At 42.3% G+C, this 15,576-nt stretch overlaps 1 protein-coding gene across 3 annotated transcripts in view; it reads left to right on the forward strand.

Moving 5' to 3' along the window:
• The first annotated feature begins 2,147 nt into the window (after nucleotides 1-2,147).
• The window catches only part of IFIH1 (interferon induced with helicase C domain 1), a 59,178-nt gene continuing 45,749 nt past the window's right edge, over nucleotides 2,148-15,576 (forward strand). The window contains exons 1-2 of one of the 3 annotated variants that reach the window (XM_036320085.1): nucleotides 2,148-3,134; nucleotides 9,623-9,782. In XM_036320085.1, coding sequence (XP_036175978.1) covers nucleotides 2,682-3,134; nucleotides 9,623-9,782 — 613 coding nt within the window. In that variant the 5' untranslated portion in view covers nucleotides 2,148-2,681. The remainder of the gene's footprint in view (nucleotides 3,135-9,622; nucleotides 9,783-15,576) is intronic. The other 2 variants (XM_036320084.1, XM_036320083.1) reach the window with 2 other exon arrangements.

Raw genomic sequence — 15,576 nt, forward strand, 5'->3', positions numbered from 1 at the left:
GCTCAGTTGGTTAGAGCGTCACCCCTGAAAGGGTTAAAGAGAATGAAACGGGGCAAAGAAAAACTTACTGTGCTTAGCAGATATCTTGCAGAAAGCTTGCCGCCTTGAACGCTGCATAGCTCAGATAACCAGAAGATGTCTGGCATGGGAGGAACCAAGGACAGACCAAACCCTCACATTAGCAGAGCGGCCTGCAGCCGGCAAAAATTAATAAAAAACCTATCACTCCCCGTTCTCTTCGCTGATGCCTTTCTCAGTCTCAGCCCACCTGCACCCAAGTGGTCGGAATAAAATCTCTTTTGATACATTATGGTCTCATGTCATAGGTGCACGACCCCAGCCCACTCCGAACCTTTCAATGCCCATACCCCAAGGTTGTGGGTTGGTTGCTTGGTCTGGGCACATGAATCAACCTATGAATGCATAAATAAGTAGAACAAAAAATCGATGTTTCTCTCTCTCCCCCCCCCTCTCTCTGAAAATCAATAAATAAAAATGACATAATTGCAAGTGTCCCCGATTTCTCTCCACTTTGTCTACCTCTGCCCCCTCCCTCCCTTGGCCTTCACCAAACTATTGTTCATGTCCATGGGGTATGCATATATGTTCTTTAGGTAATCCCTTCACCTTCTTTATCCAGTCACCCCCCTCAGGCACCGGCCGGTCTGTCCCATGTTTCTATGCTTCCAGTTCCATTTTGTTCATCAGTTTATTTTGTTCTTTACGTTCAACATATTAGTGAGATCATATGGTATTTGACTTTCTCTGACTGACTTATTTCACTTACCTTATTATTCTCCAGGTCCATCCATGCTGTCTCAAAGGTATAAGAGTTCCTTCTTTTTTATAGCCAAGTAGTATTCCATTGTGTAGATGCACCACAGATTTTTTAACCACTCATCAGTCGATGGGCACTTGGGCTGTTTCTAGATCTTGGCTATTGTAAATAATGCTGCTATAAACATAAACATATTCTTTTCTCTGATTGGTGTTTCAGTATTCTCAGGATATATTCCCAGAAGTGAGATCACTGAGTCAAAAGGCAGCTCCAGTTTTAATTTTTTGAGGAAACTCTACACTGTTTTCCACAGTAGTTGCAGCAGTCTGCATTCCCACCAACAGTGCACAGGGTACCCTTTTCTCCACATCCTACTGTATTTCTTTTATACAGGCGAAAGCATGGCCAGGCTCCCCTGGCCGAGACTAACATCACTGAATGAGCTTGCTAACAAATTAATTTTCCTAAACACATCTTTTTCATAGCTTAAATGACCCCTCCATCCTCCATCTAATTCTGGACCATGGGGTTCTCATTATGAAGCGTATGTACTACCACCCGCAGTCCCCCAGGGTGGCAGAATGCCTGAGCAGCAACCTGAAGGACTCCTGTTTATATGGCTTCTGCACTAAAACGAAGCTGCCATTTTTCAGTATGGGTGTCTTTTTTTTTTTCTTCATGACATAGACAAATGTTGATGTTTACTACAAGTTGGTACATTAGTTGCTAATTAAGTTCCTAGCTGCCTCAGCCAAAACTTGCTGTATTGAATCCAAGAAAAGAATGGCAGCTATGTCAAAAATAAGTTGCTGGGGATTTTGTTTTGTTTTATTAAAGGGAAGTTGTATATTAAAGAATATGGGGAATTTACATGCTGGGAGAGGAAACCTTCAATCTTGGCTTCCTCCTAAACTGAGTTGGTGGTTCAAGTCCCTCTGTGTCTATCACCAGGCCCTGGTCAAAGCAGAAAATAAATACTGCAATCTGCAAATGAGGGACTGAAGTTAACTTTTATCATGACTCACTCTTTTTCGTACCCACCCAGAAATTCCCTGTGGACAACGTTCGTTCTTGGGGACCCGCAGGACATCGGGTTTCTATCTAGAAAAGGTGCAGACGTCCCTTCATCCTGGGGCCCTGGGGTTACACCTCTCTGGAAACTTCCTCTCTCCCCCTGTCCCTTGCAGTCTTACCTCTCTGGCGGGGCCAGAACCTGCCTGCATTCCCCAGCCAAGATGGCATGGGTTTCCCTTCACTGACAGGCTGGAAAGTCCCGAGTCAGGCGCTTTCACAGCCCCCCACATGTTAGCTGACAGGGGGTGGCGCTGACGGCTGCGGGAAAGAGGCGGAATCTGCAAGGAAGACGGGATCCCGCGGGGAGAGCACGGCCGGGCGCCCTTGCCTTGCCCCCGGGGGAGTTCGCTTTCCTTTTCTCCGCCCCACTGCGCCCTGGGCCAAAGCGCTGCCCTTGCCAGATCCGACCAAAGGGTGTCCCTCTCGGACCGGCCGCCACTCCCCGCCCTGCGCCTGACGTTTGGAAACTGACGGGAGCGGAGAATCGAAACAGAAACCGCCTGGCAAACTGGGCTTAAAGCTCCCACCGGAATGCGCTGGGGAGCAGCCTGGTTGGGGCCGGCGAGCACTGCAGAGGCCAGGCGGCCGCTCCGTCCGTCCGTCCGTCCGACCGCAGCCGCGTCCCGCCCACCTGCCCACCTGCCCACCTGCCAGGGGCGACCTCCCCGCGGCGGGACCACCGGGGGCTCTGCGGGCAGCCCTGTCGCTGCCAGGCACCTTGCTGCACAGCCTGCTGCCCCCGGGCACGGGGCTGACAGCACCTGTTGAGCGGAGAACAGCAACCTGTCCGTCTAGGTGGGGGGACCTCTCCCTTCTCTGAGAAGGAACGATGACGAATGGGCATTCCGCGGACAAGAATTTCCATTATCTCCTCTCGTGCTTCCGGGCCAGAGTGAGAAGGTACATCGAGGTGGAGCCCGTGCTGGACTACCTGACCTTTCTGCCTGCGGAGGTGAAGGAGCAGATCCAGACGAGGGTCGCCACCCACGGGAACATTGGCGCCGCGGAGCTGCTCCTGAGCACCTTGGCGAAGGGGGCCTGGCCCCCGGGCTGGACCCGCGTATTCGTGGAGGCCCTCCGGCGAGCAGGCAACCCCCTCGCCGCCCGCTACATGGACCCTGAGCTCAAGGACCTGCCCTCTCCCTCCAGCGAGAACGCGAACGATGAGTGTTTCCAACTGCTGACCCTCCTGCAGCCCACCCTGGTGGAGAAGCTGCTGGTCAGAGATGTCCTGGATAGATGTGTGGCGGAGGAGCTGCTGACCGTTGAAGACAGAAGTCGGGTAGGTGTCCGCTCAGGTGGAGCTGGCCTTTTAGGCAGGTTTTGCCACTTGTGGCTGGCCCATGGATTGGCCCCGTTCCAAATGTTCTTTGACATCTTTGGGTAAATCTGGATCCCTCCTTGCTCTGGAAGAAAATATCTAGTCATATAAAACATAATTTTAAACACTTAAACACAAAAAGGCTTTTTTTCCCCTAATTCTTGCATTGAAATTAGCTAAAGAGTTACTTCTAGAATAAATGTGTGCTAGTAGAGACTATGTAATGAACACTTACTATGTGCAGTTAGTATATTTTTCAAAATGTATTATCAGAATTCTTGCTCAGAGTAATCCATTGAGGTGTATAATGTTATGAAGTCTGTTTTACAGATGAGAAAACTGAGGCAGGTTAAATAACTTGCCCAAGGTTTCTTAGGAAGATAGTGGCAGGGCTAGTGATTTAGGGCCTGATGGTGTGGAATTTTATGTCTTATTTAGTATACTTCCATACAACAGGGATCAGAACATATGACCCATGGGCTAAGTCCAGACTGCTACTGGTTTTTGCCAGTCCCCAACCTAAGGATGGTTTTTAGATTTAAAAATGTTCAGTGTGTATAAAGCTTTATTAGAACACAGTCATGCTCATTCATTTATATATTATGACTGCTTTTGCAGTTCAAAAGCATTTGGACAGAAACCATATAGCCCACATAGCCTAAATATTTATTATCTGGTCTTTAGAGAAAATATTTGCCAATCTCTGGCTAATATTATACATTTTGCCATTTAGTCTTGTTCCAAATAGGGAAATTACAAAATAATACACATGCTTTTTTTTTCCTCTAAAGTTTCAACATTCTTTGAGAATCATAATTGGAGATAATTTATTGAAAAATATGTCTCTAGTTGTAATTTTTCATATTACTGAAGGAGTAGTGGGTTTTCTAGGTGTTTTGATAGGGTGAATTTCACAAGTGACTTTACACTTAATGTAATGTTTTATTGTTCATTGTTTTTCAATGAGTAAGAATGTACTATAGGAAGTGTAGAAATGATGACCCATTTAAATCAGACATATTCAGGGTGGGTCATAGGTCAAAAGTCTTATTTTGAAAGGCAAGCAGAGAAATAAACCCATGACTAAAAATCAAAGGCTCTATCTACCATGCTATGAATTTGACATTTTCTTCTTTCATTCGCTCTTTTTTTTTTTAATTTTTTTTTTTATTGTTTCTATCCTCATTACAAAGTTTTGGGCTTTGGACTCATATCAGCCTATGATGTGACTTAGTCTTTAGTGAATAAAGTTAATACTCCTTTACAGATTTGACAGCCATGCGGCCCGTCCAAAGACCTAAGCCTGCATCTCATTTTGATGGCTGGTTTTCCCAACAAGCAAATTACACTGTTGTCTGTAACGTTTATGTAGTGTTGTGTATTGAGAACCAGCTAGAACGCATTATAGTAGTCCAGCTGGATATGACAAATGTGTACATCACTGTGGCAGAATCTTAATTTGGAAGACAGTATGCAGCCTTCAAGCCAGCTGGAGATGGAAGATGGCATTTCCAGCCACAGTAGCTGTTAGGAAGTCCAGAAGCAACAGAGTCCAGTAACACCACAAAGCTGTTTATGTTTGGTGGGGATGGTGTCCCGATTGCCAGTGAAACAGCACTTCTCCTTATTTACTCTAAATACGTCTGCCTATCAGCATCACTTTTGTCTTGCCTGGATTGAATTTCCTCCAGCTAGATTCTATCCAAGTTCTTGATTCTGGCAAGCTTGGAGGCAGCTAGCAGTAATGCAAGGGAGTTGACACAAAGAAGATAGAGAGTAAAAGGACATTTGTGTACTGATAACAGTTAAGGCCAAAGCAATCCAAACTCTTCCCCCAGGTTCATATTTCAAAGGAGGCCCTGAAAGACAGAGGAGCTATGCATTCGAGGCTCTCTAAGGAGGAATAGTGTCTCTGTGAGATTCTGGAATGTTTTTTGTAAACATAATTTCAATTGTATCATCAGAATAAAAAATAAGCTATGGTGGATGATGGGAAGGGCATTCTAGGTTTAGAAGAAGCTATTGGTACCGAGGTCATTGATGAATGCTTATCTTAAATGGCAAAGTGCATTGAGAAAAGCATGGAAATTTGGAATGGAAAAACCTGGGCTTAATATCTTTGTTTTTTACCATATGTATTAATTTGGACCAAGTTTTTAAGTTCCCTGATCCTAAGATTACCCATGAGAATTAATATAATAACTAGAGGTCCGTTGCATGAAATTTGTGCACAGGGGTGGTGTGTGTATCCCTCAGCCCAGCCTGCACCCTCTCCAATCTGAGACCCCTCAAGGGATGTCCGACAGTCTGTTTAGGCCCGGTGGGATTGGGCCTAAATGGCCAGTCGGAGATCCCTCTCATAATCCAGGACAGCTGCCTCCCAACTGCTCACCTGCCCCTAACCGCTTCTGAATGCCATCCTGATCACCCCCTAACCACTCTCCTGCCAGCCTGATCGACTCCGAACTGCTCCCCTGCGGGCCTGATCGCCCCCAACTTCCCTCCCCTTCAGACCTGGTTCCCCCCAACTTCCCTCCCCTGCAGGCCTGGTCCCCCTAACTTCCTTTCCTTGCAGGCCTGGTCCGCCTTAACTGCCCTCCCCTGCTGTCCATCTTGTGTCCACATGGGGGCGGCCATCTTGTGTGTTGGAGTGATGGTCAATTTGCATATCACCTCTTTATTATATAGTATAATCTCTCCTCTCAGAATATTAACAAACACAAAATCATGTTTATGAAAAAGCTGTTTAAATAGTAAAAAGCTATTTTACTATGATGATGATGATGACTTTTTTTTTTATTATTCATTTGGTTATATTTCCTTGTGAATTTAGAGAAATTAGAGAATTTAGGTAAATCTCCCATGTTGAAATTGAGATCTGCTTCTTAAAGTCCCTGGATTAAACTGTGATTTGAAGAAGAAACTATAACTTTGCTCTTTAAGCTCCCAGAACCTAGCCAAGATGAGGTATAGGGTTGGTACTTAATAAATAGTGATTGGTTAATATTTAAGTGATTGATCAATTTATTTTCAAAGAGTTGTCTGGAATAAGAGATACAAACATATGATATGATGAATCATATCAGCCATTGGGGAATAGATGGATAATAAACATAAGAATTCAAAATTTGATTTCTGAACAACATAAAGTAGTATTCAAGTAAGTAGTTAGAACTTCTAAAAAATTGTATTTTCTTTTATTTCTTTTCCTGTTTTCCAGTAGACATATTTTACTTGGTCTTTCAGTTTACCTCTCTTGAGCTGTTCAGACTGATATTACGACATTATGGAAATGTTTATGTGACCCCTTCTTTTCCAGAGTTCATTGCTGTCTAAGTCAGTGAATGGGCCAAAATGTCCAATTAGCATCCTAAAACCGAAGCATATCAGTACAGGGGCACTCCCTACAGTTAGCTATCATCCATATATATAAAAGCCAAGCAACCGGAACGACTGGAACAACCGGTGGCTATGGTGCACACTGTGGCCGGCCAACCGGCCCGATTGGGAGCAGGGCCAGCCGGCCAACCTCCCAATTGGCTGGATCAGGGCTGGCTGGCTGGACCCCACCCATGCATGAATTAGTACACCAGGCCTCTAGTTCTATTATAATGATCCATAAAGTGACTCTTGTACTTATTGCTTAGTCACCAATATTCAGAACAGTATCTAGTATAAGCTAGACATTCTTTCACTATTTGTTGGAAGAATAAACACTGATCAACACTGCAACATAAGCTCCATAAAAACAGACCTTTGTTAGTCACCAATCTTTTCCCTATCATGGCATCTTTGTGCCAGTCTATAAATTTAAACCAAATCGATGTATAAGTAAATCAGTTACATAAGTTTGTTTGGGTAGTCACTGCACACAAAGTTAAATCTAAGACCATTTTCAGGAGCTGTGATATATGGGTAGGAGGGACAAGTGTATGGAGATTGGAATCCTGTTGCAGCTTCAAAGCTAAATATTTGCCTCCCAAGAATTTCAGCAATCATCTGGTGGAATCTAATATCTTTACTGGGTTTTAGGAGAACAGATTAAGTTTTTAAAAAATGGGTGGTTACTTCAACAAGTATTGATTTTTTTCTAGCACTCCAAAGGGGGATATTCCTTAAAAACTCAGAGTCTTTTTTTAAAAAAATATATTTCATTGATTTTTTACAGAGAGGAAGGGAGAGGGATAGAGAGTTAGAAACATCCATGAGAGAGAAACATCCATCAGCTGCCTCCTGCACACCCCCTACTGGGGATGTGCCGCAACCAAGGTACATGCCCTTGACCAGAATCAAACCTGGGACTCTTCAGTCCACAGGCCGACGCTCTAGCCACAGAGCCAAACTGGTCAGGGCAAAAAACAACTCAGAGTCTTGATGAAGCTGACAAAATTGCACACGTATTATATGTAGCTCTACATTCAAATGATAAAAATACGTATAGGAAATAATGGCATAAGAATCCTTAAATGCCTAAGCTCAGTAAGGGCAAAACAAGTTTGACAAATGTAATTTTACGGTAAAAATCAACTCATTAACAGTTAAAGAAAATTTAGTGGACATAAAATGCTTAGGTTTTTAATCAAAGTATTTATTACAGTGCCTGACTTGTTTTTAGAGAAATTCTTTGTGATTAAATTACTTAATAATAATAATGAGATTACAAACACCTTCGAAGACAAAGAATTTTTATTAGGAGATTAATGAAGTTAGAGAAAAAGGTAAGAAATAAGCAATAATCTGCTTAGAAAATGCTGTGGGAGAGATGAACTTAAATCACCTACAATTTATGAAATTCAAGTAAGCATTTTAAACCTTCTTGCCAGAAAATGAACATAAAATTAGAGACAACTATTGCCTATAATTATAGTACAGGAAGATAGCATTGAAGTCAATTGCTGGGACCCACTTCTACCTCAGCCATTTAATTAGCTGTGTATTCCTGGGGAGGTAACTGGACTTCTCTGCACCTTGGATTTTTTTAATCTGTAAAATGGGTTAATATTGTTATACTCTTTAGGGTTGCTGGGTTAATATATACAAAGCCTTTATAACAGCACTAGAGTCCCGGTGCACGAATTCGTGCATGGGTGGGGTCCCTCAGCCTGGCTGGTGATCGGGGCATCTCGCCCAGTCCCGGGGCTGATGGGGACCAGCCAGCCAGGGAGGTACAGTGGGAGGGCTCCAGGGCATGTCACAACCCAGGCATGTGCCCTTGACCGGAATTAAACCTGGGACCCTTCAGTCCGCAGGCCAATGCTCTATCCACTGAGCCAAACCAGCTTTTTAAACAATTTCCTTGCCTTACCTGATTTGGCTCAGTGGATAGCGTGTCAGCCTGCGGACTGAAGGGTCCCGGGTTTAATTCCGGTCAAAGGCATGTACCTCAGTTGCAGGCTCCTCCTCAGCCCGGGCCCTGGTCGGGGCACATGTAGGCGGCGAGCAATCGAGTGTTTCTCTCACATTGATATTTCTCTCTGTCTTTCCCTCTCTCTTCCACTCCCTCTAAAAAGCAATGACAAAATATCCTCAAGTGAGGATTAAAAAAGAAATTTTTTTTCTAGTTTCCCAGAATAGACAAAAACAAATCAGAATTTTGGGGAGTAGATCAGGTGATTCCAAGCTCCCCAGGTGATTCTAGTGCAACAAGGATGGAGAATGCCTGACATTTCTTTTCAGTTGCTTCAGTTTACACATACAGGAACTGAGGTCCCGGAGAGATAAAGTACCTTGCCTAAGGGCACAGCAAGCTGATGATGTCCTGTCTGATCGTTTTTCTGGTCGAAATGTGGCTTGTATTACTCTTTTCTCCAAATGTTTGGTGCTATATTACGAACTGGGGAGATGCACTGTGATAATCATTTCATAAATGATCCACATTTAGAAGGATTTACTTAGATTAAAGGGGACATTTAATGAAAGCTAAGGTTTGTAACAAATAGATGTAGAAATAATTCTGCTCCCTATTTCAAAAAAAGGGGGAGGGATATAGAAATAAAATGTTCTGATAATATGAAATAAATACCAATTTAAGAAAAATATTATGGTAATGATAAATATTGCAAATATTAAGTAGGCAAGAATATGTGATGATAGTAATGACTTCATAGATGGTGATAGTCAAGAAACAGAAGTTGGATAAGAAATGTTTTGTTTCCCATTTGCAGATTCTATGAGTTAAAAGGAAAAATCAGGTCCTAGAAATACAGACAGAAATTGATGCAAACAGACGTAAAATGGCTAGAGATTAAAGGCCCTTTCTTTTGCACCTCTTATTCAGAATAACTGAGGTGAAATATTTACTGCTACAAGTGGCCCTGCTGTTTTAGTGTTGGAAATAGGGCTTTATTTATACTTATGCTTAATTGCTCGATTTTTCTAAAGGTAGTTCCTTTTTAAATTCATTCAGAGGATGTTTGATCTTTTTTAATTCTGCTTTTCTCTTAAAACAGATTTCTGCTGCAGAAAAAAATGGGAACGAGGCAGGTGTGAGAGAGCTACTGAGAAGGATTGTGCAGAAGGAAAACTGGTTTTCTGCGTTTGTGACTGTTCTGAGGCAAACGGAGAACGAAGCGCTTGCCCAGGAGTTAACAGGCACCGACAGCAATGCAGGTACATCTCGTTCTCCGGGGATTTTGCCTGGTGATTGAGAGTTTAATGAAGCTCGTAGACAAAAGGCCAAACACTAAGATACTTAGAATCGAAATTGCAAAACTGAAAAGGATTTGAGAGATCATCTCTTTTATCCTCTTTATGAATGAAGAAACTGCTCTCTAGGAAAAGATTAATTTACAAAATCAGCAAAATGGTTGAGAATATTGGCAGCTGACTCCCAGTCCAATACTCTTTCCACTAGCCATCTTATTTGAGAAATGAGGCAATTGCCTGAAATTTTATTGAGACATTTTTAACATTGAACAGACACACATAAATGGGAAGAAAGTGTTTTAATGGTATTACAATTCTGCCGCACAGTCTCCTGGATATTTATATACATTTTAAAGGAATTTAATAAATATTTGATAAAAGGTCGGTCATAACAACATATTTCAGTATCACTTCATGTGAGTTTTTAAAATTATTCAATTATAATAACAAAAGTTAACATTATATAGCATTTCATATGTATTATTTGTAAAACTTAAACTGCCATATATTTTTCAGAGTACATACCCTATGTTTTCAAAAAATATATGTAAGACAAATTGAAAGTTATTTGGTAGTAACTTATATAACTGACTTAGAACCACTTCAAGCTCATGTCAACTCATTCAGTCATTCAGTCAGCCATTCAACTAACACTTCATGAGTGCCAAGGACGAGCCAGACACTGTTGTAGGGGGTAGGACATGACTTCAAAGAGACATACAAATTCCCTACTCCCATATACCACACTTTCTAATAGAATAAGATACCCAGTAAACTATTTTCTAAGTTATCTATGCAAAATAAAAATATAGTTACTAAATTATTAACAGTATGTTATATGTTTATATTATATTAAGTAAATAGCTTAATACCGCCCAGTGGTTTGAAATACACACACACAGATATACATAAAGATGTACCTGGTATATATATCTGTATCTATCTATCTGCATATATAACGAGAGACAGAGAAGGAGAAAATAACAATATTTTTACTATGAGGTATTTAAAAGCTCTAAATATTTGGGGGTAAGTTCTTTTATCTTCACCCCAATGCTTTGCAGTGTCATATGTTCAAGAATGCCGCAAAATGCAAATCTCAAGAGGCCTTGCAGCTTTCCCTTCTGTCTTGAGCTATTGAAGGAGTAAGTGGTGGGGAGGGTGCTTGCTCAGTCAAACTTAGTCAATCCAGCTTTCAAAATCCAGGCAGTAACTCCATGATCTGTCCCCAAGCAGGATCCAGGGTTTCTACTGGCATTGCTTCTGTTTCCACAGCAAAGCTTAACTGTGTAAAAAGTTCTTCTCAGCCCTGGATGGTGTGGCTCAGTTGGTTGAGCAGTCTCCTGTGCACCAAAGGGTTGCTGGTTTTATTCCGGGTTGGGGCACATGCCCAGGTTTCAGGCTTGATCCCTACTAGGGGGTGTGCAGGAGGCAGCCCATGAATGTTTCTCTTTCATATCAGTGTTTCTCTCTCTCTCTGCCTCTCCCTTATTCTCTCTCTAGGATCAATGGAAGCATATTTGAAAAAAGGAATATTAGGTGGAATATTATATTCCACCTAATATTCACATACCTTCCTCGTTACTGTCCTCATTATATGCAATAACCTTGTCTTGATGCTTCTTTCAGAATGACTTGGGGACTAGTTTATCCAGATTCTCTCTGCTCATGTGTATATCCTGGCTGGCCAGGATAAACATTTGAGACAAGTGGAGAGTCCTTGTGAAAAGAAAAACAGTGACACTGATTCACCCTTCTATCCCTCCCAGGGCCCATGGCAGGGTCCTGGGATTTCTCTCTCTTTCGACCAAAGGGAATGATGATGGATGTTGACTCAGGTATGTGGGCTCTCATGAGGGCACATGCCTAGAAGTGGGATTACTGGGTTAGATGGAAGTTCCATTTTTAATTTTTTGAAGAAACGCCATACTGTTTGCCACAGTGGCTACACCAGCCTGCATTCCCACCAGCAGTGCCCGAGGGTTCTTTTTTCTTTGCATCCTCTCCAGCACTTGTCGTTTGTTGATTTGTTGATGATAGCCAGTCTGACAGGTGTGAGATGGTACCTCATTGTTGTTTTGATTTGCATCTCTCAGATGATTAATGACTTTGAGCATGTTTTCATATGTCTCTTGGCCTTCTGTATTTCCTCTTTGGAAAAGTGTCTATTTAGGTCCTTTGACCATTTTTCTGATTGGATTGTTTATCTTCTTTTTGTTAAGTTGTATGAGTTCCCTATAAATTTTGGAGATTAAACCCTTATCAAAGATAACATTGGCAAATATGTTTTCCCAAGCTGTGGGCTTTCTTGTTTTGTTGATGGTTTCCTTTGCTGTGCAGAAGCTTTTTATTTTGATGTAGTCCCATTTGTTTATTTTCTCCTTAGTTTCCATTGCTCTAGGAGCTATATCCGTAAAGATATTTGCTGGGGTCCAACCCCAGCAGGTCCAGGGGTCCCCAAAGGTGTGGACGGAGTCGGCGAAGAAGGAAGGAATGACACGGAGACAGCGTTCAGTTGATCAGCAGCCTAGCCAGGGTCTCCAGCCAAGTTCTGTTCTGGATCTTCAGAGAGGTTCTGCTTAGGATCTCCAGCCAGGTTCTGTGTCCATGTTCTCTTGCTAGGTTCTGTCGCCAGTTTCTAGTCAGGTTCTCTTGCCATGTTCTATAGTCAGGTTCAGTCCAGGATCTTTTGCCATGTTCTCTCCAGCGAAGTTCTTCTGTCTCTAGGTTCTGTGTAGGTTCTGTCTTCTAAGTTCTGTCTTGTTACATCTGTATTTATACCAGTTGATTCCAATCCTATCAACCTCTATTACAAAGGTTAGGGCGTTTCTTATCTCCATTCCAGGGAGTAAAGATTATGTAGCTTAAGCATGATTGTTTGTAGTTAAAGTGATTAATTACCCGCCTGGCACTTAGTTAAGAGGTTTTATTCCCTCCCTAACTTCAGGGGAAAATCCCTACCTGGGGAAACAACCTTTCTCAGAGAGGAGACCTTGGTTAAAACACATAGTGCCAAGAAGGTGAGCAAACATATCAAGAACAGTATGCCATATATGCCAGGTCCCTTGAAACAGCAAGGACGGACCGGCTCCCGGCAGATATTGCCATGACAAATGTCTGCTATTTTGTTGCCTATGGCTTCTTCTAAGATTTTTGTGGTTTCCCGTCTTACGTTTAAGTCTTTTATTTAGGAAACAGAAACATCAATCAGAAAGGATATATGCACCCCTATGTTCATAGCAGCACAATTTACAATAGCTAAGATTTGGAAACAGCCTAAGTGCCCATCAGCAGATGAGTAGATTAGAAAACTGTGGTACATCTACACAATGGAATACTACACTGCTGTAATAAAGAATGAATTCTTACCATTCGCAACAGCATGTATGGAACTGGAGAGCATTTTGCTAAGTGAAATAAGCCAGTCAGAGAAAGATAAATATCAAATGATCTCACTTATTTGTGGAATATAATGAATATCAGAAACTGATAAACAAAAATAGATGCAGAGACAAAGAAGCATTGAATAAACTGTCAAATTTCAGCGGGAAGGCTGGGGAGGGTTGGGGGGGTGGGGGTAAGTGATCAACCGAAGGACTTGTATGCATGCATATAAGCATAACCAATGCACACAGACACTGGGGGGGAGGGGGAGTGAGGGCATGTGCCGGGGGGTTGGGGAGACCAGGGGGAGGTGAATGGGGGAAAAAGAAGACATATGTGCTACTATTTGTAACACTTTAAACAATAAAAAACAAAACAAACAATAAAAAGCTCTTCAGTAGACAGTAAAAAAAGAAAAAAGTCTATGATCTGGTGTAGTAAATTTGTCAGTGTTGGAAAAGTATAACCCATGAGCCAAATCGAGACTGCCACCTGGTTTAAAAAAAACATTTCTTCTCAATCAGAAGCATCTTTTTTTTTTTTTAATATATTTTATTGATTTTTTACAGAGAGGAAGGGAGAGAGATAGAGAGTTAGAAACATCGATGAGAGGGAAACATCGATCAGCCGCCTCCTGCACATCTCCCACTGGGGATGTGCCCGCAACCCAGGTACATGCCCTTGACCGGAATCAAACCTAGGATCTTTCAGTCCATAGGCCGACGCTCTAGCCACTGAGCCAAACCGGTTTCAGCCATCAGAAGCATCTTTACTTTGCTTCAGTTCTCTGGAGAGACCTCAGTTGCAACATCAAGATTACGGTTTTTGCACTTATATGTTACAGCCCAGCCATTGTCTCCATAGCGTATCTCCAAGGCCAGTTCGCTAAATCGAGAGGTACTTCCAGCCGAAGCTACATACAATGATGGCGCCAAATTTTTCCTGCACACCTCATGGATGAGCTGGACGCCAGGCCAGACCACCCATCTCATGATGAGTTTCCTTTCAAGACCCCATGCAAACTCCTCCATTCAGAACAAACATTCTAGGACTTAAACTTCAAAAGGAAATGACTAGTTTGGTTTTCACTCCCAGGGAAATTTTTGCCTCAGTGTATCAAAGGGTATTAGAAAGGACAGCCTTTAAAAATCACAAAAGGCCTTCTCATATCCATCCCCCAGTTGTGTTCAGTGACGTAATTGTTTAGGAAAGGGTCTAGAAGATTTGCTGCAAATTGTCTTCTCGATTTCTCCAGACATGGACAGCATGTCTAGCAATATTTCTTGCTAAGATCTTTTTTTAAATTCTACTTTACAAAGTGCCTTGTTAGAAGTTTAACATAATTTTTCAAATTGTAGTTCTTTGAACAATAACAGTCTATGGAGAGTATGTATAGTAAATCTCACGTAATGCCTGTGTTAAACACACCTCATCACTTCCACCTAATATGGATGTTGACTCAGGTATGTGGGCTCTCATGAGGGCGGGGAGAGAAGAGACCTAGATCTCTAAGCTTCTTTTCGAAGGTCAAATGGCAAATGCCGATCTCTGTCTGGGGCTCAGCATTCTTCTGCGCCCCCGCCAACTCATTCCAAACAAGTGGGACTGAATTTTTATTTCTTAAGGAAATCTAATCAGCAGACCAGGAATTTCAGTGTTGTTTGCTGAACAGTACATCTTATCATGGGAATCTAAGCATTTTCCTAGTAGGTCTTATTGACCAGAAAGTTAGCTGTGATTATTCTTGTGGTAGGAGCGGCTATGGACTGGATTCATATGCTGAAGCCCTAACTCCCAGTGAGACTGTATCAGGATATAGGGTTTTTAAGGAGGTAGTTAAAGTTAAATGAGGTAAAAATGGCGGGCCCTAATCCAATAAGACTGTGGCCTTATAAGAAGAAGAAGAGATATTTTCTTTTTCTCCCCCTCCTCCTCCACCTCCTCCTCCTCCTCCTCTTCCTTCTCCTCTCTCTCTTTCTCTCTCTCTCTCTCTCTCTCTCTCTCTCTCTCTCTCTCTCTCTCTTTCTCTCTCTCTCCACTCCCGCCCCCCCCCCCCCCATGTGATAACATAGTAAGAAGGTGACCTTTTGCAACCTAAATAAAGAGCAAGAGCTCTCACCAGACTCCAACTTTGCTAGCACATTGATCTTGGACTTCCAATCCACAGAACTGTGAGAAAATGAAATTCTGTTGCTCAAGACACTCAATCTATAACATTTTGTTATGGTGGCCTAGGCTCTGAATCCTTATGCTTATTGAGTTCTTGTTCCTTTACGTCCCTGAATATGTGACTTTGGCCAGGTACTTGCCCTCTCCATGCCTCAGTTTACTTCTCTGTGAAATGGGGATAATAATGTTACTTATTTATTAGGGT

The sequence above is a fragment of the Myotis myotis genome, unplaced genomic scaffold, assembly GCF_014108235.1.
Source record: "Myotis myotis isolate mMyoMyo1 unplaced genomic scaffold, mMyoMyo1.p scaffold_m19_p_8, whole genome shotgun sequence".
Lineage (NCBI taxonomy): Eukaryota > Metazoa > Chordata > Mammalia > Chiroptera > Vespertilionidae > Myotis > Myotis myotis.